The 25,094-nt window shown below is 47.4% G+C and overlaps 1 protein-coding gene across 2 annotated transcripts in view; it reads left to right on the top strand.

Moving 5' to 3' along the window:
- The first annotated feature begins 5,622 nt into the window (after nucleotides 1-5,622).
- ATP2A3 (ATPase sarcoplasmic/endoplasmic reticulum Ca2+ transporting 3) overlaps nucleotides 5,623-25,094 on the top strand; it is a 164,823-nt gene continuing 145,351 nt past the window's right edge. For both annotated transcript variants that reach the window (XM_090025269.1, XM_090025268.1), the window contains exon 1: nucleotides 5,623-5,843. In XM_090025269.1, the coding sequence (XP_089881395.1) occupies nucleotides 5,726-5,843 (118 nt within the window). In that variant the 5' untranslated portion in view covers nucleotides 5,623-5,725. The remainder of the gene's footprint in view (nucleotides 5,844-25,094) is intronic.

Raw genomic sequence — 25,094 nt, 5'->3', positions numbered from 1 at the left:
CCTAATTATAGGTGGGGCTGGCAGTGTTGTCTGTTATTAAGTTTGACGGATGCTGCCCCTAATAAGACCCCCTTTTTAACTGTTGTGAACTTCATCAGCTTGCAGGAATTTTCACTGAAAAATGAAATACTGGTGGTTTGCTTTGTAATGTTTTTCCCGCTACATCTCAGCCGAAATTGTTCAGTTGTTCCTAGGAGGATGCCTTGTAAAATGCATTGATTTTTCTCATGATAAAGAAATTCTGGAGAGCTTTTCTTGCAACGGCTCAATTTCTTCAAGCTTTGAAGGAGGAACTGTGTGTCAAGGTGGCCTTTATATCAGGAATGTGCTTTTGGCCATATTTGTGACAATCTACGCAGGCATCTTTATTTCTGGCCTTTACATCCAAACTTCTGAGCACTTGACTTTGTACCCTTGAAGTTCTTCAAACACAGTTGTTGGCGTATAGTTTTGGAGGAATCTGCACGCTCAATCTGTTATATTGACAGCATATTACATTAATTTATCCTTAAAACCTTAGGGGGAAGAGTGAAAATAGTACGCAATATTTTAATAATAATGTTACTTTTATTCTGCATTTTTCTTCCTGAAGGATTCTGGCACATATTATGAGTGTACCCATTTATACGAATTATAAACAGGGATCACTTCATTTACTGCTGAAGTACAGGTGCCTTTAGCTGGATCAGTGGTGGTTTAACTGTGCACAGCAAAGTACCACAAATGATTCAAGAGACAAAATTGAGAAAAAAATTGACACATTCAATGGTAACAGCAAAGAAACTCAGGTAGGTAAAATATAATTACACAGTTTAGAATCTGGCCAGGACACATCTGTCAATAACCTCTTCCAGCTGAATGGGTGTGTCCACACATGCAAGCATGTGCGCTTGCAGCAGCTCAAATATAAGCAGTGAAAATTTGAGCCGGGGCTTCTTGCCTTGGCGCACATGCTCGGACGTGCAATTTGTTGTGGAGCAAATTGTGCCATTAGGGGCAAATTAACTCTACCTGGCTCTTCCCGGATCTGCAGCTAGGGGGAACTAGAGCCTGGGGACAGCACCTGTGCTGTCCCCAGCAGTACAAAAAGCTGCCCTGTCCTGGTCCCATCCATACAAAAAGCTGCCCTGACAAGCAGCTCAGGGCTACTTGCTCTCCAGAGCTTCTGGGGCCTGGCTACTTGGTACCTGGGCACACTGCTCCTTGTGCCAGCTGGACTGCTGCAGCAGCATCCCAAAGCCATTTTTAAAAATACACCCAAATCCATGTTTTTCCACAATTCAAATAAAAGACCACTCTACATACACACACACACGCACGCGTGTGCACACAGACACGTGCACACACATATATCTGGAGAGAGCAAGAGAGAGAGTGATCAGTTGGGCAATACTTTATTGATATGTTTACAATGTTAAAGCAATGTGGAAGCCTACCAGTGTGTCTATCATCATGATAAAATAAGTTCTAAATACCTGTATGTGGTGATGTGTACTTTTTGGTCTTCTTTGCACATGATGGGTGTGTGATGGGGGGGATGTGGTGTTTGCAGGAAGGGGTGGGGTGGAAGGTGGGGGTGTGTGTGTGTGGAGGGATGTGGGTTGGTGTGTGGGTAGGTGTGGGGCAATTGCTCGGGGGACTGTGGGTGTGGGGACTTTGGGAGGGCTGCTCAGGAGTGGTGGGCCCCCTGGCCCCCACATGGTGCAGCCCCCCCCCAAACATGCTGCCCAGGGTCCCAGCTCTCCCCTGAAGGGCCACAGCCCCCCGGTCCCAGGCACCCCAGCCCCACCGCCCAGGGTCCATAACTTACCTTTAGCAGCAGCAGTGGGAGTGGGGTGCTGAGCCATGATGGCAGGACCCGGTGCGGCACGCAGAGATGGTGTGCTGTACCCAGCCAGGTCCTGCTGGCCCTGGGGTTTCTCTGCTGCCCAGTAGGGCTGGGCCATGCTGACAGGACCCAGAGCAGGATGTGGGGACTGTGTGCCAGGCTCAGCCAGGTCCTGGGGCCTCTCTGACACCCAGCCAGGTTGGGTCCATGGTGGCAGGATGTCGTGCGGCATGCAGGGACCACATGGCATGCCCAAATGGGTCCTGCTGGCCCTGGGGCTGCTCCTGCTGCCCGGCCTTGGAATGCCGTGCAGTCCCCATGCACCATGCTAGGTCCTGCCACTGTTGTAATGGCCCGGCCAGGTGGAAGAGGGGCCCCAAGAGCGGCAGGACCCAGCTGGGCCCAGCACGCGATCTCAATGTGCCGTGCGGGTCCTGCCCCCAAGGGCCCGGCCTAGATGGGCAGCAGAGGGGCCCCAGGGCTGGCAGGATCCTGCTGGGCATGGCACGTGGTCTCCACACACCACTCTGGGTCCTGCCTCTGACCAACTTGGCCTGCAGGAGGGGGTGGCCCATGGTAGGACCTAGGACAGCCCCATGTGACTTGCTAGTTCAGCTTTGCACTGGAGTGGATAACATGGCTCTGGGAGGCACGAGTCCTGTGCATGCCTCCTGGAGTCCTGTGACCCACTCCAGTGCAAAGCCAGACTAGTGAGCCACACAGGGCTGGGCCGGGTCCATACCCACTGCAGCCCTGGGGACATCCCCCCCTGCCACTTGCCAAACCTCCCCACATCCCCCTGCCATCCCTCACCCAACCACACCCATGACCCCCCCCCTTACCTTGGACAGTGCCAGGGGCTGGAGGCTGCAGGCTGCAGGAGAATGAAAGCAACACTGGCTGACACCAGAGCATCTCTTTTGGAGGACAGACTCCCTGGCACAGTTTGGGACCATGTCTTGCACTGCTCTTCTGCAGAGCAGTTTAATTTTCTCCCTGCATTGCAAACTTGCAGCATGGGGAACATGCTCCTGCATGTGCCTCTGGCCCCGCCTCAAAGGGATTTGAGATGGGACAAGAGGCATGTGCATGCTTGTCTGGATGTGCCCACATGAACAGTACTGACCATTTTGCTTGTGCTTGTTCCTTGCATAGTAGCTTGTGTCCATTCTCCAGTGCCCTGTAGGCAGACGTGAGAGTTTTTTTCCGTAAGATGGCATCCTCTTTCACAAAGCACAGAGGAAAGGTGGTGGCTTCCCTAACATACAGCATTAGAGCACCAGGTAGAGGTCACTGGAGAAGCAAGACAGGAGACATGGCAAAGCATAAGTTTAGATGAGAATTCAATGGCAAATTTAAAAGGTTCTCCCAGGGTTTGCTTTCTCTCTCTCTACATGTCTGTTTCAAATATTCTCATCACCACTGGTGCTTGCAGAGGACTGAGAAATCAATTAGTTTAACCAAATGCAGAAAGAAAAATGAAAGTCAAGTTGTGTAACGTGCAGTCTCCACCGATCCATGAAAATAGCTCGGTAAAACCTGTCTGCAAATTGGAGATGTTTTTGAACACATCTTAATGACTTGATGTAGAATGCCTTGCATTCAAAAGCTTGCCTAACTTGATCCCAGCCATTCAGTTGATCCAATAAAAGATATCACCCCAAAAAACCCTTGTCTCTTGATCATTCCTGGACCATCAGGGCTACAGCATCACTACGTAAAATGGAGACATGCTTTGAATTCCAGAAACTATTTGGCTTTTGCAAAAGTAGTCCTTCTTTTGCAAATCCATGAAAATGTTGGGTTTTAACTCCTGAAGGAAAGTGTGTTCTGTTGTTGTGCACCATTTTACAATTAGGTCAGAGGAGAGAAGGGAAAAAATACAACCGATGCCGTACACTTCTGTGAGGGGGCAGGGAAAGACGACTTTCCACTAATTAGAGATCCAAAATGCACATTGCTGATTTCACCAAAGAGCCAACAGGTGCTATTCAGTTCGTCTAACAAAAGATATCGCATCTACTCAAAGAACCTTGCCTGCCTATGTCCTTAGACCAACACGACTACAACCAAAAACCCAGCAACTAAGGTGGCAGAACTTTCACCGGTAATTGAAAGCTTTGCTGTTAGGAGCAAGTATACTTTTCTTGATAAAAATCATCTCATTCTCAAGCCATTTTCTCATCTCTCTGTCCTACAACTTCAAGCTTCTCCCCGGTATGTTCGGTTACATCATATTCCTAGGACACGATCCTGAGGGAGATGGATATCTGCTCAAGATTGTGGCCTTCAGCTTGCTTGTTGCATAAGGTCCTGTGCCTTGCCGTGGTCAGCACCTGATGATTTATACCTTGATGTGCTACCTTCTATGGCAGTGGGTGCAGAGTTGGGCCCTGAACTTTCTTGATACGTGCTCCTCCTCGTCATCTCTTTCTCATTCAGTTCTATAGTAACCAACTCTTCATTTTCTATAGCAGCCGTGCTCTTCCCTGTGCTGCTGCGTGAAGCAGGTGGTGTGACCTCCGTACCTGAGACAAGATGCAATAATGACTGTAATATTACATGCAGACTTATCTGCGTTTGCCTTTCCATTTGACGTAGGTGCAAGCATCCTCACTGATGTTCACTCTTTTTGCATTGGAATTTGGTTTTCTGCTTTGTGCCTCCCACCTGCCTCTCACTCCTGGACAAACCCCTCCTGCATAAGTTTCAGTAACAGTTTATATAAGCATTTCTATTATTTCTCAAGCATCTTCACTGAGACTGGCTCCCATTCCAGCAAGGGAAGCTGAGGTTAGACATTAGGAAGACTGTTCTCACTAGGAGAATGAATGATGGGAGCCCCTGGAGGCTGGGGGCACAGCGACTGCCTGCAGGCGGCAGCAGTGGGGGCACGGTGGCGGCGAGCAGGGGGCTCCCACAGGCAGCCGCAGCGGTATTGGGTGTGGGGGGCGGTGAGTGCCAACTGCCCGCAGGCGCTGCCAGCAGCGTTGGTGGCACTTCTTTCTGGGGGGTGCACATATACCCACGTGCACCCCCTACATGTCACCAGTGACTAGGGGGGCAGTAAAACACTGGAACAGGTTACCCAGAGAGGTGGTGAATGAAAGCTGCATCCTTGAAGGTTTTTAAGACCCGGCTAGACAAAGCCTTGGCTGGGGTGATCTAGATGGGGCTGGCCCTGCTTTGACCAGGGGGTTGGACTAGATGCGACCTCCTGAGGTCCCTCCAAACCCTCATTTTCTATGATCCGACTTAACAGGGTCTTTGATCTACTGCAAGGGCAGACTCGTGGTAGGGACGGATCCCCCTTCCTATCCATTTTCAAAGCCGCACGTGAGGAACAAGAGCCAGGGAGCAGGATTTCCAAGACCCCCCCCGCCCCCGGTTTGCCCCGCGGAGGCACAGACCACGCAGAGAAAAGGACAGAAAGCGCAGCTCGGGCAAGGGGGCCGCGCCAGCGGAGGGGGCGCAGGAGGGGCTTCCCGGCCACCTCTGCTGGGCGGCTGCGGGCAAGGGGTGTCACCAGGTCCCTCGCGCTGTCGCACCGGCCAGGGCCGGGCTGTTTGCTGCCTCGGGCGGGCGGCAGAGCCCGTCCCCGCCGGCTTGCCCCTGCCCTCGGGGCGGCCGGCCGGAGCTCCGGGTGGAACATGCAGATTTGAACGCGCGTCTTGGCCAATCAGGGGAGGGCAGGAAGGTGTGAGAACGTGGCGGGGCCAATCAGGGGGCGGCAGGTAGCGAGTGTGGGGCATCCCGCGCCGCGGGGCGGAGGAAAGTTACTTGTGCGCCGGGGCTGGCGCGGGGGGCGGGGCGGCGGCCGGCGGCTCCGGGCACACCTCGCGGCGGAGCGGGAGGAGACGCGCGGCGGTGCGGGAGCGGGCGTGGGGCAGCGGAGCCATGGAGGGCGCGCACAGCCTGTCCGCGGCCGCCGTGCTGCAGCGCTTCGGCGTGCGGGAGAGCTGCGGGCTCAGCGCCGAGCAGGTCCGCCGGAGCCGCGACAAGTACGGACCCAACGGTGAGTGCGGGGGCGCCTCCGCGAGCCCCTTCCCCGCGCCCGGCCGCTGGGGCCAAGCCGCCTCCTCTCCCCGCCTCCCCCGGGGGAGCAGCCGCCGGGGCCGCGACGTGGGGCGACCCCGCCTCGCCAGGTGAGGGGAGGGGAGGTGGGGCCCCGGCCCCGGCCCCGGCCCCGGCCCCGGCCCGGCACAGCTCGCCCGGAGGAGGCTCCTGCTGGGGTTTGGCTTGGGCCTGAGGACTTCGGGGCGGACAAAGCGGGCTCCTGTGGCTGTGCACTTGTTTCTCCCTCTCCTTGCTCTCTAACCTGGTTTTTTATCCCCCCCCCCCCCCCCCCAAGCTTGGGTTTGAGGGAAATTCAACCCAGGTAAATTCTGGCGGTAGGTTCCCGCTGCGTCATCGTGTCCCTCTTTAAAATAACACCGTAGAAATAGAGGTTGCATCCATGTTTGCCAGATGAGCGTTTGGAAAGGCGTGACCTGACGGGTGGGTGAAGCCCCCGCCGGGTTTTGACAGCATCCTTTCCGAGCTGGCGAGGGGAACTGGTCGGGTTTGCGAGGTCGGCAGCGCGGGCCTCCCGGTGAATCCTCTGTGCTCGGCAAAGCTCTTGTGCGGATCGTCGAGTGAGCGCTTGAGGCCGCGTTTCTGTTTCTAGTAACTGGTGTCTGGAGGAGGATCCTGTCCCTCGTGAAAAAGGAGGTGCCACCAGCCTGGTGGTGTTGGAAGCGCTGTTTGTGCAGCTGTAAGTAATGAGTTGCAGTGGCACAGGAGCTAGCTTATGCCCCGGCCCCCGTTCACAGAAACTCCTGAAAGTCTGGTGAGAAAAAGGTGTTGCTCTACGAGCAGCAGTATTCCCTGTGCTCATGAGCGTGCGTATTGAATTGGCCTTCAACACTATCCTGCGTCCTAGCATAGTTTTACCGCCTTGCCCTCAGAGTCGGGCATGAGGAGCCTGATGCATATGAAAACATCATTCAGTCATTTTGCATTTTTTTCCAGTGGTTCAGGCCGTGGAGCCTAATACCACCCCAGAGGCACAGTGCTTCCCTGCAAAAAAGGCTGATGCAGAGCAAAGTGTGTTATATGAACGGGCAAGATGATAATTGGTGGTTGAGGCCTTTAATTCCATCATGCACGAGCTGTGTAACAGCCTTTGGATAGGAGACCTACCTTGATTGCGACTGTCAGAAGCAGAGGGCTCTGAGCACAAGCTCTGACCCTTGGGAGGTTTCCACCCTTGCAATAACGTTCAAGATGTATTAGTTATAATATTCTGAATGAAGGCTAAGTGAGGTCGTGATGGTGACAGGGCAGCTGTAAAAGCAAAACCGAAGTGTGGAAGCCTAAGAGATGCCTAGCCGTTTACTCTTTCCGGTCCTCATATCTTTCTGATGGATCGCGCGAGATACTACTAGAAACCTATTGTAACAGTGTTCTGCAGAATGCACCTCCCTCATAACCCTTTTAAAAAATGTGGGCCAAATGTTTAAAACTAAGATGCCTAACATTAGGCTGCTTTAATGAGTATTTTAGTCACCCCGAACAGAAGTAGCTTGAACTTTGTTTTCCAAGGTTTTGAGTGCCCACAAATCCCTGTCTGAAAGCAGGGAGGACCCCAGGCAGCACCAGTGCCTTGGAAAATCAGGCTGCTTTTAATTAGGTGCTGTGGAATAGATTTAGGAGGAACCCAGTTTTGGAGCTAGAGTGACAGGAGATGTTTTAGGATTATATCTTTACCTGTAGGACTCGATGAGTTGCCTAACTTCATTTCAAATGTCGTGAAATCGGCATTGGCATCGACTGGTGCAGCCGTGTTCCTGCCACCCGGCACGTTGCCAGCCAAGATCTTTATCTTCCGTGTCGCCTGGTGCATAGGGTGTCAGGATGGGGTAGGGGACAATGGAGCGAGGAGACTAAATCTGCTTTCAGTTATCGGGATCTGAATGGCACACGATGGCACAAGAAAAAAGTTCTGTAGCTTGGTCGGCAGATAAAACAGCTGTAAGAAAACTTCCAACCTTCTTCCAGGCTGGATGGCAGCAGGGAGGAGAAGGGTCTTCAGTCCTTGCTGATGGAGAGACAGTTGGAGAGACGAGGGGAGCTGCCCCTGCGCCCTTGGGATGGTGGAGCACTGCCCCATCATGTTACTGCATCTTGTTTTTAACTCTTTAGTACAAGATACTTAAGTCCATGTTAAGCCCCAGTGAAGACAATTTGACTTCAGCCACATGCTTCTAGTCAGCCCCAGATTTAAAAGCGTTCCTCGCTGGGAGCCAAAGTGAATGGCCAGTGGATCTATGGAGGACAAACGTGTACCATCGCTTGGTGCTTGGATAGTACGTGGCATCTGTGGGGCTCAGTTCAGGAGTGCTGAAAAGTGCTTTAAGCCTCCTAACACCCTGGTATATTACCATTACTTTATGGATGGGATAACTGATGCTGATGTCAGAAGAGGGAGAAAGTTCAGAGCTCATGACTCCTTTTCTGATGCTTTAGTTGCAAAGCATCTAACGGAGCTCTCTCGCTCTCTCTCTCAACTCTTACTGGTTTCATTTTCTCATCCTCCTGCTTTTATATTCATTCACTTCCTTCTGAACCTGAAATCAAACCGTTGGTTCTGCTGTGAATCACAGTCTAGGCGATTAATACGACTTAATCCTCCTCATAAAGGGCCTTCTGGCAAATAGGACTGAAGGCTATTTTCTTCTTTCTTCTCTTTCTATAAGAGTATTGTGGTGCTGTTGATACATTTCAGAGCCATAAGATCTGCTGCTGAGCCCAAACACTAAAATAAAAAGCAACCACCGTTGACACTGCTTTATGTGATTTTTTTCATGTATAAATACGCTTCTAGAGCATAAAATTGCTTTTTCAGTTCCAGTGCTCACATTTAAATTTGTAGGAGGAAATGGAGAAAGATGCTGTGTATTTAATGTCTCCAATTAGTGGCTTGGCAGCAAAACTCTTAAGATATGGATTTATTGGTCAAGGGGAAAAAAATTCATTGCTATGAAGAAAATGTGTTCTTGTTTTAAATCTGTCATCCTTGTTGTCAGGCTGGCTGTTTTATCTGCCAACCAAGCTACAGAACTTCTAGATCTAGCCAGAGCAGTTCTCAAAATGGTTGGGGATCTGCAAAGTAATTCATAGCAAATAATTACTTTGCAGTGTTTTCCTGTGTTAAGTCCAGATATTCCTTTCCTCCCCCATATTCATATTCCCAGCACTTAAACCATGGGTTCTTTAAAAAAAAACAAAAACAAAAAAACTAACCCCAATTCCCCCCCCCCCCCCCAAAAAAAAACAAAAAAACCCAAAACAACCCCTCCAATCCATAAGGAAGGTACTTTCGTTTATATAAACTCTTATAGGGAATGGTGTGGAGGAATAAGCATTTTTCTTGATGTCTTCCCATGTTTAAAGTCAAGGTCAGATTCTCTTCTATTGCTCCAGTCTTGCATCCGTGCAATTAATTTGATTTTAGTGGCTGCATGTGGCATGGTAGACAACCAGACTCCAAATGACTTCTTGTTTTAAAGATGCTCATAATTTTCCCAATTTTAAGTGGTTTTCCTATTGGAAAATAGGCATATATTTTGAACTTGGTCCAGCAAGGATGTTTGTATATGCATACTTTTACTCATGCAGTCAGCTGTTGACTTGAGTGGATTACATGTGTGAATAAAGTTACATGGCTGAGTATTTGCAGTGTAGGGGCATTGGCCTGTTTTGCATGCATGATATTTTTGACTGGGATGCAGGAAGCTGCTTGATATTGAAATTATACTCCAAAACCTCCCTGCGGTCTTGTTCATCAGCCTCTTTACAGTAACCTTCTAATGGTTGCACCTTGATACGTGTTCCTGGGTACTTTTAAACCCCAATGCACTTCACTGCAAGACTTGAGTAATAACAAGTTAATTAACGACGAAGATTGTTTTTTATTATTATTAATCGCCTGGTACAGCCCTAGCTGTCTGAATTACTGTGAATGCTAATTAGTGCAAAATTCATGTCAAAAGAGGAATTCTTGTTAGTAGTGATGGGTGTGCAAGTGGGCCAAACTCTCACTCTGGTCCAAGAGTGGAGGAAGGTGGTAAAGGAAGCTTGCCATTTCTATTCACCCCGAACCTTGATTGTGTTAGAATCTGGGTATTGTGATCTGTCTGTTCTGTACTTGAGTCACATTTCAGTGGTTTTCTGGTGTTCAAATGGCAGGACAGTTCTGAGCAGTTAGGTCAACAAAACAGATTGACACAGGGCTCAAATTCAGTTAGAAATCGCAGCAAGATACGCACTTGACTTTTAAGTGCACTGACAATTTATTTTCTCTGTGACAGCATCTAGTTAGGGTTGACTGCGTGCACACAGTCAATGTGTAGTCATAGTATCTGGAAGTATGCATCTAAAAGTCATATACACCGCTCCCTTCCAGGACACGGCAAAATGCATTCTATACACGAAGGTTGGATTAATTGCAGGCAGGTACTAATCAGCTGAGGTTATGTTCAAATATCTTTCTCAACAATAGGAAATTCTTAATGACTTTAAAATATTTAGCATCCTGAGATGCCAGTAAGAAGAGGAAAATCGCCATTTTTCATTTTCTGACTCATCTGTTCCTCTGTGCATCGCCCACCTTTCCCACCCCCGAAGCACACGCTTAACAGTCTGATTCATAAACATGATACTTTTCTTTTTCTTGCTCTCCCCCCCCCCCTTCCCTTTCCAAACCCCTTCCCTTAGGAGAAATGCTGATACCTTAAAACATCTCAAGCACCTGCAAATCTTTGGAGATGCTAAACTGTATTCCTCTAATTGGGCAATGGAGAAGACAGGTTTTTAACCCCTGCCTCCTGCCCCCCCATTTAGATACAACTCACTTTTCTTCCATCTTTAGAAAAACTGAGAAAGTCCAGTAGTGGCTTTATTTGCTTGTTTATCTTGTCAGGTGTCATCATAAAACACGTGGCTACTGTGTTTTGTGTTGGGCAGAGTATTCGTGGTGAAGAGCCAGACTGTGACACAACCTAGTTCTTGAATTTTGTTCAAAACTTGGATTAAGATAGCTGTTACCTCTGTGAACCCAAACTAGTTTGTGCACGTCCCTGGCATATTGAGCTTTTCCACTTGGAGAATTTAGGTCCGTAACGTGGAGGAGAGGCTGGTAAACTTCATTCCCATTCAGCTCCGTGCTTAGCTACGTGGCTAGTTTCTGTTTGCTTTTCATCCAGAGGCTTCTGTACGCTGCTGAACTGGAACCTTTTTTTATGGGCCATGCTCTGATTTGGAGCTAGAATAGGCATGTTGTCTGGTACAGTTGTGACTATTGCAGCTCCGTAATAATGAAAAGAGAGAAGTGTAATTTTAGTAGTTGAAGAGCAAGGTGAGAAGTCTGGAGATGAGCATCTTAGTCCCGGATCTGCCAAAGACTGCTAGGTGAACTGATTGTTTAAGTGCTCTGTACTTCATTTTCCTTATTTTACAGTCATGGGTAAGCATCTCCTCATTTTAAAGTATTTAATTCTTTGACATGCCCAGTTGAAGAGCCAAATATAATTTCGTTAATAAACTCTGACTTCTAAGGTACAAAACAGATGGTGAAAATGTGGTGCTGTTGTCTGTTGAATTGCATATAGAAATGACAGGGATTCAAGGGATTGTATTGCAGTGGTCTACACAACAGCAGAGATGAGCAGCTTGTGCTGACCATGAAAAGCAGCAGTAACAACAGCATTCATCCCTGTCTAATAACCTGTCTTCTTTTTGGAGTATTTGAGATGATGCCTTGGTTAAAGGAGACAAATTAAACAATTGTTCCAAACATTTCTAGCCCAGTTTTTGTAATGATTGCCTTGTTTCAAAAAAGTTTTGCTTTATGCCTAGCTTTATTTTCAGTGTATTTTTGTTGTTGTTGTTCTTAATTTTAATTTGACAGATTAGATTTTGGAAACCTCTTCTAAAAACTCTGTTTTGGAGGTGGATAAAAAATACCAATTATTTGTTGTGGTAAGTTTAAAATATGTATTTTAAAAAACAGATCACTATCAGATTTTTTCTTAATTAAGAATCTGTTTTTACTCTCCCCCCCCCCCACCTGGCTTTTAAAAATTGTTTTTGGCTTAGATTCTTGCTTTGTTTTTCTGTCACAAAATAAGGAAAATTATCCAAAAAAATGAAATTGCTCTGTAAAAAAGTGAAACTTACTTTTTGAGAAACAGTTTAACTAGCTTTGTTCCTTTCCCCTTTTTCTTTCTAGTCTCCTTCAGTTACTTGTCAGAACATAAAAAGATCAGGTGGCATTTTTGCTGGTGTAAGTTAAATGTCATTTTCTAGGAGGTATAGATAAACCAGGCATACAAAATGCATACCTAAAGTATAAGCCTTGACTCTGCTTGTGTACATCATTGAGTCACGTAAACATGTCTAGCCATAGGCTTTCAGAGTTGTATTATTTGTGAGTGTGCCGTTGTGGTGATTGTGGACATATAGACTGGATATGCATCTAGTCTGTCTAGAAATCGGGGCTGGGTTTTGAATCAGTTACACTATTTATGTAATTACCTCGGTTAATGTAGAGCTAAAACAGTTGTATTGCTTGGAGGCATATGGTTTTGTGGGGAAGGGCATGAGACCATCAAACAATGTAAACCCCCCCCAAAGTCAGTAATAAGTCTGATTCATAGATGCTGGGGGCAGAAGGGACTTCAACAGATCGTTAAATTTGACCCCCTACCTAGGCTGGAAAGAGTGATGGGGTCAGTTGACCCCAGCCAGATGCATATCCAAAATGTTCCAGTCAGCTGATAATAGCATCAAATGAAACACCTTATCCATGGTAAGTTAGTGCAAAGTTACCAGCCATCCCTTCCCGGAAGAGATCTCTACTTCTGCATTGTTTGCTGGATTTTCAAATTCCTGTAGATGTCACCGAACTTCTCAAATTGTTACAGTCACTGTGGAGGTAAGAGGCCGGGTATAGAGACTCAGGCACCTACAGGCCCTACAAACTGTTATCTCGGGTTGTGAAAGACGTTTGCAAATGTGAATGCATCTTACAAATGTTCCTGCAAGTCAAGTGAACAGAAAACATTCGTCTGCATGAGCCTAAGGGCCCTTTAGGTTAGCATGGCTAAGGTCTACCAGTTCCTGTAGCTCATGGCGCACAAGTACATGATGTGGCCAGCATCCTGTCCAGTTGCCTCGGACTTGCCCACCTTAATGAGCTGGTGCCCTTTGTTACAGCTGGGTTGATTTGGAACAACAGCCTTTGGCATGAGCCTGCAGCAGGGCCCAGATTCGTGCCTCTGGAGCTGCAGCAAGATGGCCCATACCTCTGTCACCACACAGCTAGGTGAATAGGAGCCTTGTTTTACAAAGAGCGAGCCACAAAGCTGATTGGTATAACAGCAAGTGTGTGGCAGAACCCCTGCTCCCTGTTCACAGCCCCTTGATCGAATGACTAGACAGGACAAACGGGGACGAATTCTCAGAAATGGAAGGCTAATGCAATCAGGAAGGCTAAAGCACAACTGGAGTTGCAGCTAGCAAGGGATGTGAAGGGTAACAAGAAGGGTTTCCACAAGTATGTCAGCAACATGAGGAAGAACAGGGGAGGGAAGTGTGGGTTCTTTACTAAATGGGGGAGGAGGAAACCCAGAAAAGGCTGAAGTACTCGGTACCTTTTTTTCACCTAGGTCGTCACAGGCAAGGTCAGCTCCCAGACTACCACACCTGGCAGCACAGTTTTTGGGGAGGAGGTGAGTAGCCAGCAGAGGTGAAAGAACAGGTTAGGGACATGTTTACAAAGGCTGGACGTGTACCAGTCCATGGGGCCAGACAGGATGCACCCAAGGGTGCTGGCAGAGTTGGCTGATGCGAATGCAGAGCTGCTGGTCATCACCTTTTGAAAACTCATGGCAACTGGGAGTGGTCCTGGATGATGGGAAAAGGGCAAATATAGTGCTTATCTTTTAAGAAAGGGAAGGAGGAAGATCCAGGGAACTACAGAGCAGTCAGTTTCACCTCAGCCCCTGGAAAAATCATGGAGCAGATCCTAAGCACCCGGTGGAGACGGTCATTAGGAACAGTCGCCACAAATTCAACAAGGGGAAGTCATGCCTAACCAACCCGATTACTTTCTACGATGAGATGACTGGCTCTGTGGATGTGGGAAGAGCACTGGACATGATATACCACAGCTTCAGCAAGGCTTTGGATACAGTCTGCCACATCATTCTTGCAAGCAAGCAAAGGAGATATGGGTTGGATGAATGGACTGGAGGTGGTTAGAAAACTGGCAGGAGCATCAGGCTCAGAGGATAGTAATTAGTGGCTCAGAGGATAGTAATTAGTGGCTTATTTGGCAGCCAGTATCAAGTGGAGTGCCCCAGGGATCAGTCCTGGGCTTGGTTTTGTTCAATATTTTCATTAACGATCTGGATGATGGGATGGAGTGCTTCCTCAGCAAGTTTGCAGATGACACCAAGCTGGCGGAGGCAGTAGTAGATATGATGGAGTGTAGGGGTAGGATTCGGAGAGATCTCGACAAATTGGAGCAGTGGGCCAAAAGAAATCTCATGGCATTCAGTAAGGACAATTGCAAAATCCTGCACTTAGGAGGGACCAGTCCCATGCACCAGTACAGGCTGGGGGCTGACTGGCTGGGCAGCAACTCTGCAGAAAAGGACCTTGGGGTGACAGTGGACAATAAGCTGGATATGAGTTGACAGTGTGCCCTTGTTGTGAAGAAGACTAATGGCATCCTGAGCCGCATGAGTAGAAGCACTGCCAGCAGATCAAGGGGAGTGATTCTTCCCCTCTGTTTGGCCCTGGTAAGGCTACATCTGGAGTAGTGTCCAGTTTTCGGCTCCCCAGCACAGAAGGGATGTGCACGTATTGGAGAGAGAGTCCAGCAGAGGGCAATGAAAATGGATAGGGAGCCGTGGCATGTGTCATCCGAGGAGAGGCTCAGGGAACTGGGATTACTTAGCCTGCAGAAGAGAAGACTGAGGGGGATTTAATAGCAGCCTCCAACTCCCTGATGGGGCTTCCAGAGAGGACAGAGCTGGACTGTTCTCACTGGTGGTAGATGACAGAACAAGGAGCAATGCTGTCCAGTTGCAGCCAGGGGAGCTTGCTTAGATACTAGGAAGAACTGTCTCGCCAGGAGGGTGGTAGAGCACTGGAACAGAGAGGTTGTTGAATCTCCATCGTAGGAGGTTTTTTAAGACCCAGGTAGACAAAGCCTTGGCTGGGATGATGAAGTTGTGGCTGGTCTTGCTTTTGAGCAGAGGGTTGGACTAGATGATGCCCTGAGGTCCCTTCCAGCCCTCATTTTCTATGATTCTGCGATAAGCTGGATCTTTTAGATAGTGGGGCACTTTCCTACCAGAGCTCCATTGCCTCTGCTATTTAGAAACAAACAAGCAAAGTGGCAGTAAATGTCCTATTGGCAACATTGCTGCAGAGACAGTAGAAAAGTCTAAGTAATAAGACAGTTTTTATTTTCTGGTTCTATGTGATGGACACCAGCAAAGCATGGGTACGTGCTACAAGAGAGCTCCCCAGTAGCAACTGCTCTGGGAGACTCTAGCCACAAGATCTGCCTGGTGGAGATGGACTTTGAGCAGAAGCTGCTGTCAAAGCACCCTTGCCTCCCGGGGGCTTTGGGGTCCAAGAGAAAACTCTGTGGCCTCTTTCTATCACAGCTTGTTAGTTTGAAATGCCTGGATCCCTGAGAATTACACCTGAATATTAACTGTAAGAGAAGGTGGCTTTTGGAAACTGTTATTTTGGAAACTCTTTGTAAACCCCTCGATATGTGAACTTTGGCTTCGGCTTGCAAAGATCCTCTGCCCTTGTGGAGATCTATCGCAGTATTAGGATTTTGATCTGCGACTGATTGCTTCTTTCAGAATTACTTTGAGGATCCTGTTAGGAGAGGGGAATTTTATCTTGCTTGACTCACCCAATCCAGTACCAGGCAAATCTGCCTTGGAAGCTGCATACCACATGTGCCATGTAATTTGTTGCAGGCGAGATTGTGCTGAACCATAGTTTGAAAATGTTAGCGAGCGAAAGTGTTGGGGAGATGAAACACAGCAGAAATGTCTCCTGCCAGCAAACCAGAGGGCTTCCATAACAAACTACCAGCATAAATGCTGGAAGAGATTTGGTGTTGGAATATTGTTTATGGATACATACAGTACACTTCTTGTTTTTGGCTGCGCCAGTTATTGGAGAATATACGCTAAGTTTCCAAACGAGTCGACTGTACTTTTTCCATTGCTGCCTGAAGTTCTTCAATGGAAGAACTGAAGTTGAGAGCTGACCTGATCACCTGCAAGCTCCTTAAGTCAACCGGTAGCATGCATTTTGATATTTTTCCCTGCATTTTATATTGTAGCTGTAACACAGATGCTTTTATTTGCCAGGTTTTAAAAGTGGGATATTTGATACCTCTGGTTATGTAATAAAGACTCCCTGGGGAAAGCCCTATGCTTTCCCCCGCTCTCCCCTTTCACTTTCTAGAATAATTCAGTTACGATTAATACCTGTCACTTAGAAACATTCAGCATTTTTAAAGTGGCTGCCTTTGTGCTTTGCTTCATCCATCTCGGGGTTGGGCAAAATGGCAGATCCGGCTGGCAGCTGGACTGCATTTCCCAGCAGCCCCTACTTGTGTCACTGCAGCAGGTTTCCATGGAGACCCCAACAGCAGCACTGTGACAGCATGGGGCCAGGGTTTCCATGGAGACCAGCCCCAGCTGCTCTGGCAGGGCATATGGCTGGGCAGGGAGCTGCTCCAGGGCTGGGGTTGGGATCTCGCAGCTGTGACTGTGGTCTAGAGATGGGACGGAGGTGTGATCTGCTGCCTGCACACCCTGGGCAGGGGCATGTGGGCAGTGGATCGCAGTTCTGGACCACACTGTCATGGCTGCAAGATCCCAGCCCCAGGCCTGGAGCAGCTCTCCGCCCAGCCATATGCCCTACCAGAGCTGCTGGGGCTGGTCTCCATGGAAACTAGCCCTGCGCTGTCACAGACCAGCCATTCCTGGGGTCTTGATGGAAACTAGCTGCAGCGACACAGGCATGGGCTGTTGGGAAATGGAGTCCACCATGGGCCCGATCTGGCCCTCAGGCAAGATTTTTTTCCTGCCCCTGATCTACCTGCAGGTCTACTAGTATGTCTGGTGCATTCACAGTGTCATTAATGTTTGATGTCAATGGGAGTCCTCGTCCTTTGGATCGTGCACCAAGGGCATGATTTTTACAGAAACGCTGAGCATCAGCAACTCACCTTTAAATCAGTAGGATCTGAGGGGCCTAGCAGGGCTGTGCGAAACACCGTCGTTCCACTTCAACTTCAGTTTTGACGGAACAGTGTTTCATTTTGAGTTGAGTTTCGTTTTGAAAACATTGTTCCATTTCGTTGAAACTGTTTTACTGTTTCGACGTTTTGCCCACCCAGTGCTGGGAAGATCAGTGCTGCCACTGGCCCCAGCCGGCAGCAGCAGCCTCCTGTCATCCGGCAGGCAGCCCAGGGGCCCGCACTCCCAGAGGAGTCTGGTGCAGCCCTGGAGCCCTCCCGGGGGTATGGTTGGGCCCCGATCTGCTTGCCGTATGACAGGAGGCTGCTGCTGCCGGCTGGGACCGGCACTGAGGCCAGTAAGCCTGGTTTCAGAACATTTAGAGTGCCCTTGTTTCGTTCTGAAGCTGTTTTGAAGGCTTTTGTTTCATTTCGATTTTGCTGTTTGGAGCTCAAAACAGCTTTGAAACAAAACACTGGGTGAAATTTTACACTGCCCTAGGGCCTGGTAGCATCGGGAGGGCAGTGGGAATGGGGTGGGAGGAGGAAAAGAATCAGTATCTTTAACTTACACGCTTGGAATTATTTGGGGAAGACTAAGAACGTTATCTAAGGCAACCCAAGAAAAAGGTCTTTTTCTTGTTGGTTTTTAATGTGGGTCAGGGTGTGTACCGAAGTTGCTTCCCCACCCCCCCCAACCATTTAAAGCACTTTATTGCCATGGCTTGATAGCACTTTAAAAATGGTTACAGCACTTTAAATTGACTCTTGTTAAATGAGGAAGTAAATTTGAAGCACTGTATTTTACAGCACTTTAGCAACCTACAGCGCTTTAAATAACTTCCGTACGCTCGTCAAATTTCTGACCAGTGAAGAAACCACAGGAGGCTGCCACCTAGCCTGAAAGTGAGGAAGGCTCAGATTTCCACCCCGCCCCCCCCCCGGCCAAACACCAACTGCCCTTCTGGCATGTTTAAGAGCACTGTGACTTTATAGTGCTATAAAAAGTGCTCTAAGTTACAGTGCTGTAAAATGTGCACGGAGCACATCTGTACACACCCACAGAGCTAATACTGCTTTGTCAAAATTAGTGAATTAAGCTGCTGGTTGGCTGTTCCCTCTGAGGATATCTGTCTGTGCAATCTTCACGTGATAGTGCCCTGACGTGAATTTTAGAGCTAAACATGCATCTCCAAGCACCCATTTAGGCATGGACATTTGCATTACTGTAAGCATAGTACATTACTGTAAATGTAGGAGTAGATTTCTCCAGATACATAAGCCTAAACTCATAACATGGCCCAGCATGCCCCTATAAAGTCTTTAGTTTCTTCTTTTCTGAGGAGCAAAGGCATAAGTCCACAGATACTGATGATCCTTACCAGTGAGTCAAAAACGCTGTTTGGGAAGGAAGTGGTTATTACTTTTAAACACAAATTATTATTTTTTTTTATGTGTAGTATGCTACTATCTGGGGTCCCAGCATGGACCAGGATCTTGTTGCACTAGCAGCTATATAAACACTAAAGTGGTTTGAAATTGTACTTCACAATTGTATCTGTTAGTGCTTTTGTGTGTACTCTTGTACAGTGTGTTGGAAACTTCCTTTGCTACAATTTATTTGCCCTGCTAGTTGTACTGAGCAGAGGACAGTCATTAAGAGCGTATTGTCTTCTAGGACAGTCTTTGATGTGGTTTATTTTCATGTTTAGTTAGCACAACATGTCCCAGAGAAAAGGAAGGGTAGGGAGAGGATGTGTGGGCTTTCAAGATGGCTGGGTGAGAGAGAAAGCATGGGAGGAAACAGTAGACAACAGGGAAGCTCGGTGAGACATCTGATTAGGGTAATGGGGACCAACTTTTCTGGCAGGAGTTCCACAAGGTAAGCCATGCACTGTCCCCCGGGTGCCACTGATCCTATTCCCTTGCCTAATTTGCTGCACTTTGTTTCCTGCCCTATTTGGTGCTGTTTCCTGCTCCCACCCTGATCTGCCACATGCCTCATATAGAGGGTACCCATGCCATAGGTTGACCACCTCTGGGTTAGGGCAGGGTGAAAGACAGTAGGGGACTAGGGAGGACAAAGATAGTGGAGAGAGAGAGGAATGTATTTTTTTTTTTTTTAACCTCCTATTGTTGTGAGTACTGTGGGTCAGATCTATGATGGAGAGTTATACTTTTAAAAAGTGCAAAAAGCTGCAGCTAATCACTGCCTGCATCAATTGTCACATATTAATGCAAATAGAAAAGATATAAATTGAAAGTGCAGGATTGTTCAGTAACTACAGTTGAAAAGTTGTAAGGAGAAGTGTGGTTACTCAAGTATTTCCATGACGTGTATGTAAGAGACTCCTCAGTGGTGGTTTAACCCTGTTGTTTTAACTACTTGAAGGTATGTTGCGTAGCCCCTGCTTTTCCCACGCTGTGAAAAAGTCCACCCAGTTGCCACTACTTATGTTCTTTAATGCTGCCATCCCAGGCTTATCGAGCCCTGAGCAATAATCGTTGTGCACCAAGTAGACAGCACTTTCTATGCAAGTGTCTGTCTTTTTTGGATGATTTGCAAATCAGTTGTGGTTAACACTGACAAGTGTCTTGGTAATGCAGCTCTGGGAAATGTGGGCAGTTGGCTGACTGGTTAAAAATCCACGAGGGGCAGTTTGTAAACTTTCCTCATTGCACAGTCATTGGAATTGCTTGTCTTGTCAAACACCTCTGTTGCTTGACCAGGTGATGAAGAAGTCCAAACTTGGGTCCTAAATTAACTCTTTTCCTTTGAGAAGGCTGTTTTTCTGCCACAGTGAGAGTCCCGTGCACTCATTTCCAGTCAGTAGTCAACCTCTTGTCCAAAACGAACATTTGCCCAGTTGCAACAAGAATGGATTTGGTGATGGGAATCGAAACCAAGATTAATTGCTTGAAATGGTCATCGCGATGTTTGCTGTTGTATTGGTGTTAGCAGATGCGACTCCATTGATGTCAACAACGTTTTGTTAGAAATCGATAGCTCTGGGTTTTTTGCTGTCATAGGCTCATCGTAGAGCATAGGGGAAATAGGGAGGTGGCGAGAAGTCTTGGACAGGTTACACGTGAAACTGAGATCTGGCCGCCTATGTCATTTTAAATAATCCATTGTGCTTTTTGACGGCACGAATAGTGTTTTGAGTGTCGTGGCTAAATTTTAGTATAGATGACTTAGTTTTGTCCATCTTGAATCCACGCAACTTCTGGCAGTTTAAATGATCAGTAATCGTCACGTTGTTGCTTTTCAGTGTTGCATTGTGTCATTAAATAGTAAACACCAAACAAAAATATAATTGATCATGAAATGTTGTATGCCATTAAACAGCTGCTGTATTCTGCCCCAGAGATAGTTACCTTCCAATAGGCGATTAAAATCATGTCAGTGTTTCTCCTGCGTATTAAAATGTAAAACAGCCTAAAAACAAGAAGAAACTGGGAAGGAGTAGAATGGATGAAAAAAAAAAAAAAGAGAGCTCCTGTGTGACATGGTTCTCTGTGAAGAAGATATAGTTAGTGGGGAGCCACAGTTTGCAGTCTTGTGCCTTTTGTGTTGGTCACTGTTGCATTTTGGCTCTACTTATTGCTGAAGGTACGACTGTGGGAGGAAATCCTCTTCTAATCTTGCATGTCCTCTGTGTCCCTGGGTTCCTGTCTCTGACATTAGACTGGTGATATTTTTGAACCTGGTGTTTCCTGGTGTTTCAGTAATTCTATATTTTTAGTCCTAATTGGGAGAGGGAAGGGGAGATTAGTACAAATTAATTGACATTTAAAGAACTGGTATTTTTCTTTTTCTTTTTTTTAACTGCTTAGCTTTACAAATGCCCTATAAAGCCACAATCAAAATTTGCCAGTGCAAGAAATGCAAGAAAAAGTTACCTTATGAAAATGTATTTGTGATTTAGAAGTGGTGGATTTAACCCTTTCCATGATGTTGGGTTTTCCAGGGCATTCAGAAAACCTAATAGGCATGGTACTGGTAGCCTGAAGCTAATGAACTCTAAGCTTTTCTATTCCTTTAAGTTGCTCTGTAGCATTTACCAAATAACTGTATTAAAAATAGGCAGTAAGTTACCATAGATGTTCAGAGGTCTAATTAAATAATGCTGAAAGCACCTCTGAGTGCTGAGTATTATTTCAATTTGGGATGGACCTTCTCTTAAATTAAAAGATGGACAAGTTGTTTGCAATACCCGTCCCCACCCCCCCCCCCCAGAAATGCAGAGGCTTTAAAAAAAAAAAGTATCAGGTTATTTTTAATACAATGGTGTATCTCTGATAAGAAACCAAGGGTTATTATATTTGTGCATGTGCTATTGCATAATGACTTGTTGGAAAGTCTGAATGCTTTTTTCAGAAACGTGAAAATACATACTGATGTGGGAGGAACCTGAATGAATGCCACAGGCTCTTCCTCTGAAGTACATAGTATAGATCAATAGTTTTTAGAAAATGCCAGCCCTTAGTTTTCTCTTGTTTCGTGACTACCGAAAAATAATAGAGTTGCTCTGGTGCAAAGAACTGGAGAACACAACCAGTTGGACTGTTTGTTTTGTTTTTTTTGACACTGTGGATTCCTATTTGAAATCTTTGGACATTTATACATGTGCTGTGGAGGTGGGTTTTAGTTAGAACACCTCTGAGAGCCCCTGCAATTAAATCACCTGCAGCATCTCGTGTATCAGCATCCCCATGTTTCAAAATGACAGCAGTGGTGCTATTATCTAAAGCTTATTGGACAAGCTTTAGATAAAGCGCCCCTGCTGCCATTTTTAAGAGTGGGGAACACTGGTGCATGAGACATGGAAGCGGGCTGGAGCATGGAAATTTACTACTCTCCAGCGGGCTCAACTAATCGAATTGGGCTCTGGGTTCATCTTGTGAATCATGTGGACGTACCTGATGGGCAACAATGCTGATATTATGTGGTACCCTGCAGCACCCTACAGGGGTCTCCTGGTACCCCAGGGTCCTGCAGCACCCTGGATGCGAATCATTGGTCTGGTCGCAACCCATGTGTGACCCAGCTGAGCTTTTCATGCAGAGGTTCACAGGGAGAGTGTGTGGAAGTGCAGTTACACTGAATTACTGCATTTGGCCGCGGGCCTTTGTGATTTACAATCCATATAATCTTTGCAGTAGTCAAGGTGGGGGTGGTTTTCAGAGTGTCTGAATAGCTAGGAAGGGAGATAATTTGCAGTGGCTTATAAGGAGTAGTTCAGGGAGGCTGAGGATGAAATTTAGGATGAGCGCTATGGAGACACTTTCCAGCTGGGTAGTTAGAGGCTTCTAGTACTATAGTAGCATGCAGTGTGGGGGTGAGAGCATGGGGAGACTGGCTCTGGCTTTGGGGCTAGGGTTGTCAGCGCTGTTGCCTGTCCGGGGCTGTAGCCACTGTGCATTTCATGTCCTGGGCTGGAGCCAGAGGTGCTGCAGGCCAAATTGACGGGGTAGATGAGGGGAGTGGGGGGAAGAGGTGGAAAGCAGGCGGCTTGCCTCCTTGCTGCAGCAGAGAAAGCAGCAGCAGTGGAGGGGACAGATTTTGAAGATAATCCTTCAATAATTAGACTGTGTACAGATTTATAAGTTTCCATGTATAGAATACAAATACTGGGGGATAGTCTTATATTCTGAGTGGCCTTGGAGTTGGGTATGTATGGTAGTTTCACTTTTATGAAATCAAATGCCTAAGCTTTCTATAAGACAGGCTAGTTTTCTCTGCCTCACGCACGACCTGTGAGACCTTCTAACTTATCGAAGATGTAAAACTGAAGAGAACAATATTAAAACATGCAATTCTTATTTCTGCTTACTGATAATGAGTTTTTTCTTTGTGTGTGCATAAAATGCTTTGTGAAGGCAAACTTCTCATCTGGTATTTCTGGGACACCTTGTAGGAGAGCACTCGTGAATCCTTATTAATACAGACTGCTGGATTCTCTTTTTAAAGGCATCTGTGAGCAACACCGCTGCCAGCTTCGTTTCCTTTTCCTTTGCTCCCATCGCTTTAAAGCATGACCAAAGCCTGTGAAGTTAGTATTTAGTGAGAAGCTAGATCAGCAGTGGGCAATTATTTTGGGTGGAGGGCTGCTTAATGAGTTTTTTGGTGAGCTGTCAAGGGTCCCAAGTGTAGCTCCACCCCTTGACATTTGCCCTGCCCCCTTGTCACCGTCTTGGGTCCAGAAGTCCTGTCCTAACCCCTGACCTTTGCCACTGGAAGTCCCTCCCCTTGCCCCCAGAAGTACTTCTTTTGGGCGGGGAGGGTTTTTCTGGGACCAGAAAAAAAGCAAATCCTATACTAAAAGTCGAGCTTCTATTATAATGCATTCAAACTGTATTACAAAAAATATTTTTGTAATGATTTGTCTTTGCGTATGGTATATAGAGATGATTGCATAATAACTGAAAAATAAAGTCTTACTCTTGCATATTGTGTGGGGATGAGGGTATTTGTGAGGGGGTGTGGCTGTGTGGGAGGCATAGGGTATGTTGTGGGAAGGGTGTATATGGGGGGGGGTTTGTGGGGTGTGAGGAAGGGTGGCATAGTATGGGGGTGTGGGGTCCCTTACACACTTCCCCCCCCATGGCACACAGCCCCTGCTTCTGGCAGCAGCAGCAGCAACAGGCAGTGGGCACTTGTGGTGCTCGTGGCCTGCACAGTTGCTGGCAGCCGGTGGTGCACAGCTCCAGGTGGATCTGCGCGTGGTGGCAAGGAAGAGAGCCAGGCTGAGCCACCTTTATCACATGGGGCTCCCTGTGGTGCATGTGCAGCTCCTGGCACTCGCATGCCACTGGGGGGAAAGCCCTGCGTGGTGGAGCCGGCTGCCTTCCCCTGCCACCACTTGCAGGTCCCAGGACTCTGCTGGGAAGCAGGGGATGCTCCTCTCTGCCGGACACCAGAAGCCGAGCAGATCCCCCGACGGCTGCGGCAGTGGCAGCACCAGCCTCACCCACAAGCTGTGTGCTGGCTGGGCCAAGCTGTTTTGTGCACGAGGGTGGGAGTGAGGCATGTGGGCTGGGTGCATACAGTTAGTTGGTGGGTGTCTGCGGGCCAGATGAAATTGCCTGGCGGGCCGGATTTGGCCTGCGGGCCATGTTTTGCCTGCCTCTCACCTAGACGGTGAGTTTTGGTTTCGTATCCAGCTCATAAATAAGCTGTCCCAAGATGATTTTGTATGCCCCTGGCATGTAACTGCAGAACGCATTTGTGCGCTTCTACATGCACTGTTCCTACAGCTGTGAAAACAGTTGCCTCCTAACATCTTTCTCTACCATATGTGATTCAAATTATCTGGCATAGTTAGCTTGTCTGCAGAGTCTTAGCGTGTGCATGCCTGCGCTATAAGAGTTCATTTGCTTTTTTCAGCTTCCTTGCAAGACTCTTAATGTTCCTTCCCATCCACCTGCTTATAGTGTAAACTTGTTCACTGGCATAACGTACGGACATTGTTCTCTGCCGTTTAGGCTGTCTACGTTCTCGAAAACCTGATCCACTAACTAACAACAAAATTTGCTCATGTCTAGGTCTTTTGTTGTTGCAACTTCGAAAATCTTCTCCTCAGTCGAAGTCGAGCTAAGCCATGCAAGAGCCTCCTGGCATCCAAATCTGTGCCTGTGGCCTAATTTGCAGATGCTTGCTCCCTCTGCCAACTCTTTCAAGCAAAGCAAAGAAATGGCATAAAATAATCCCAGCCTTTAAATAAAAGGACCCTATTCTCTAAGGTGCTAAGTAAACGTCAGTGAGAGTTGAAGGTACCGAGAGCTCCATGGGAAGTAACCAGCATCTTGAAAGGGTGGATTCTCACATGGAAGTACACGTGTGCAACCAGTCTTAATGCTGTGCGGTGCTTTGGTCCCCTCTGGTGACTACTCCAGGTATGGAAGGTTGATGTTGGGCAAGTTGGGTCTTTAAATTAGTGG

This window comes from Crocodylus siamensis, chromosome 13 (assembly GCF_052110815.1).
Source record: "Crocodylus siamensis isolate JL-2025a chromosome 13, ASM5211081v1, whole genome shotgun sequence".
NCBI lineage: Eukaryota > Metazoa > Chordata > Crocodylia > Crocodylidae > Crocodylus > Crocodylus siamensis.
This window is presented reverse-complemented; position numbering and strand designations above follow the sequence as displayed.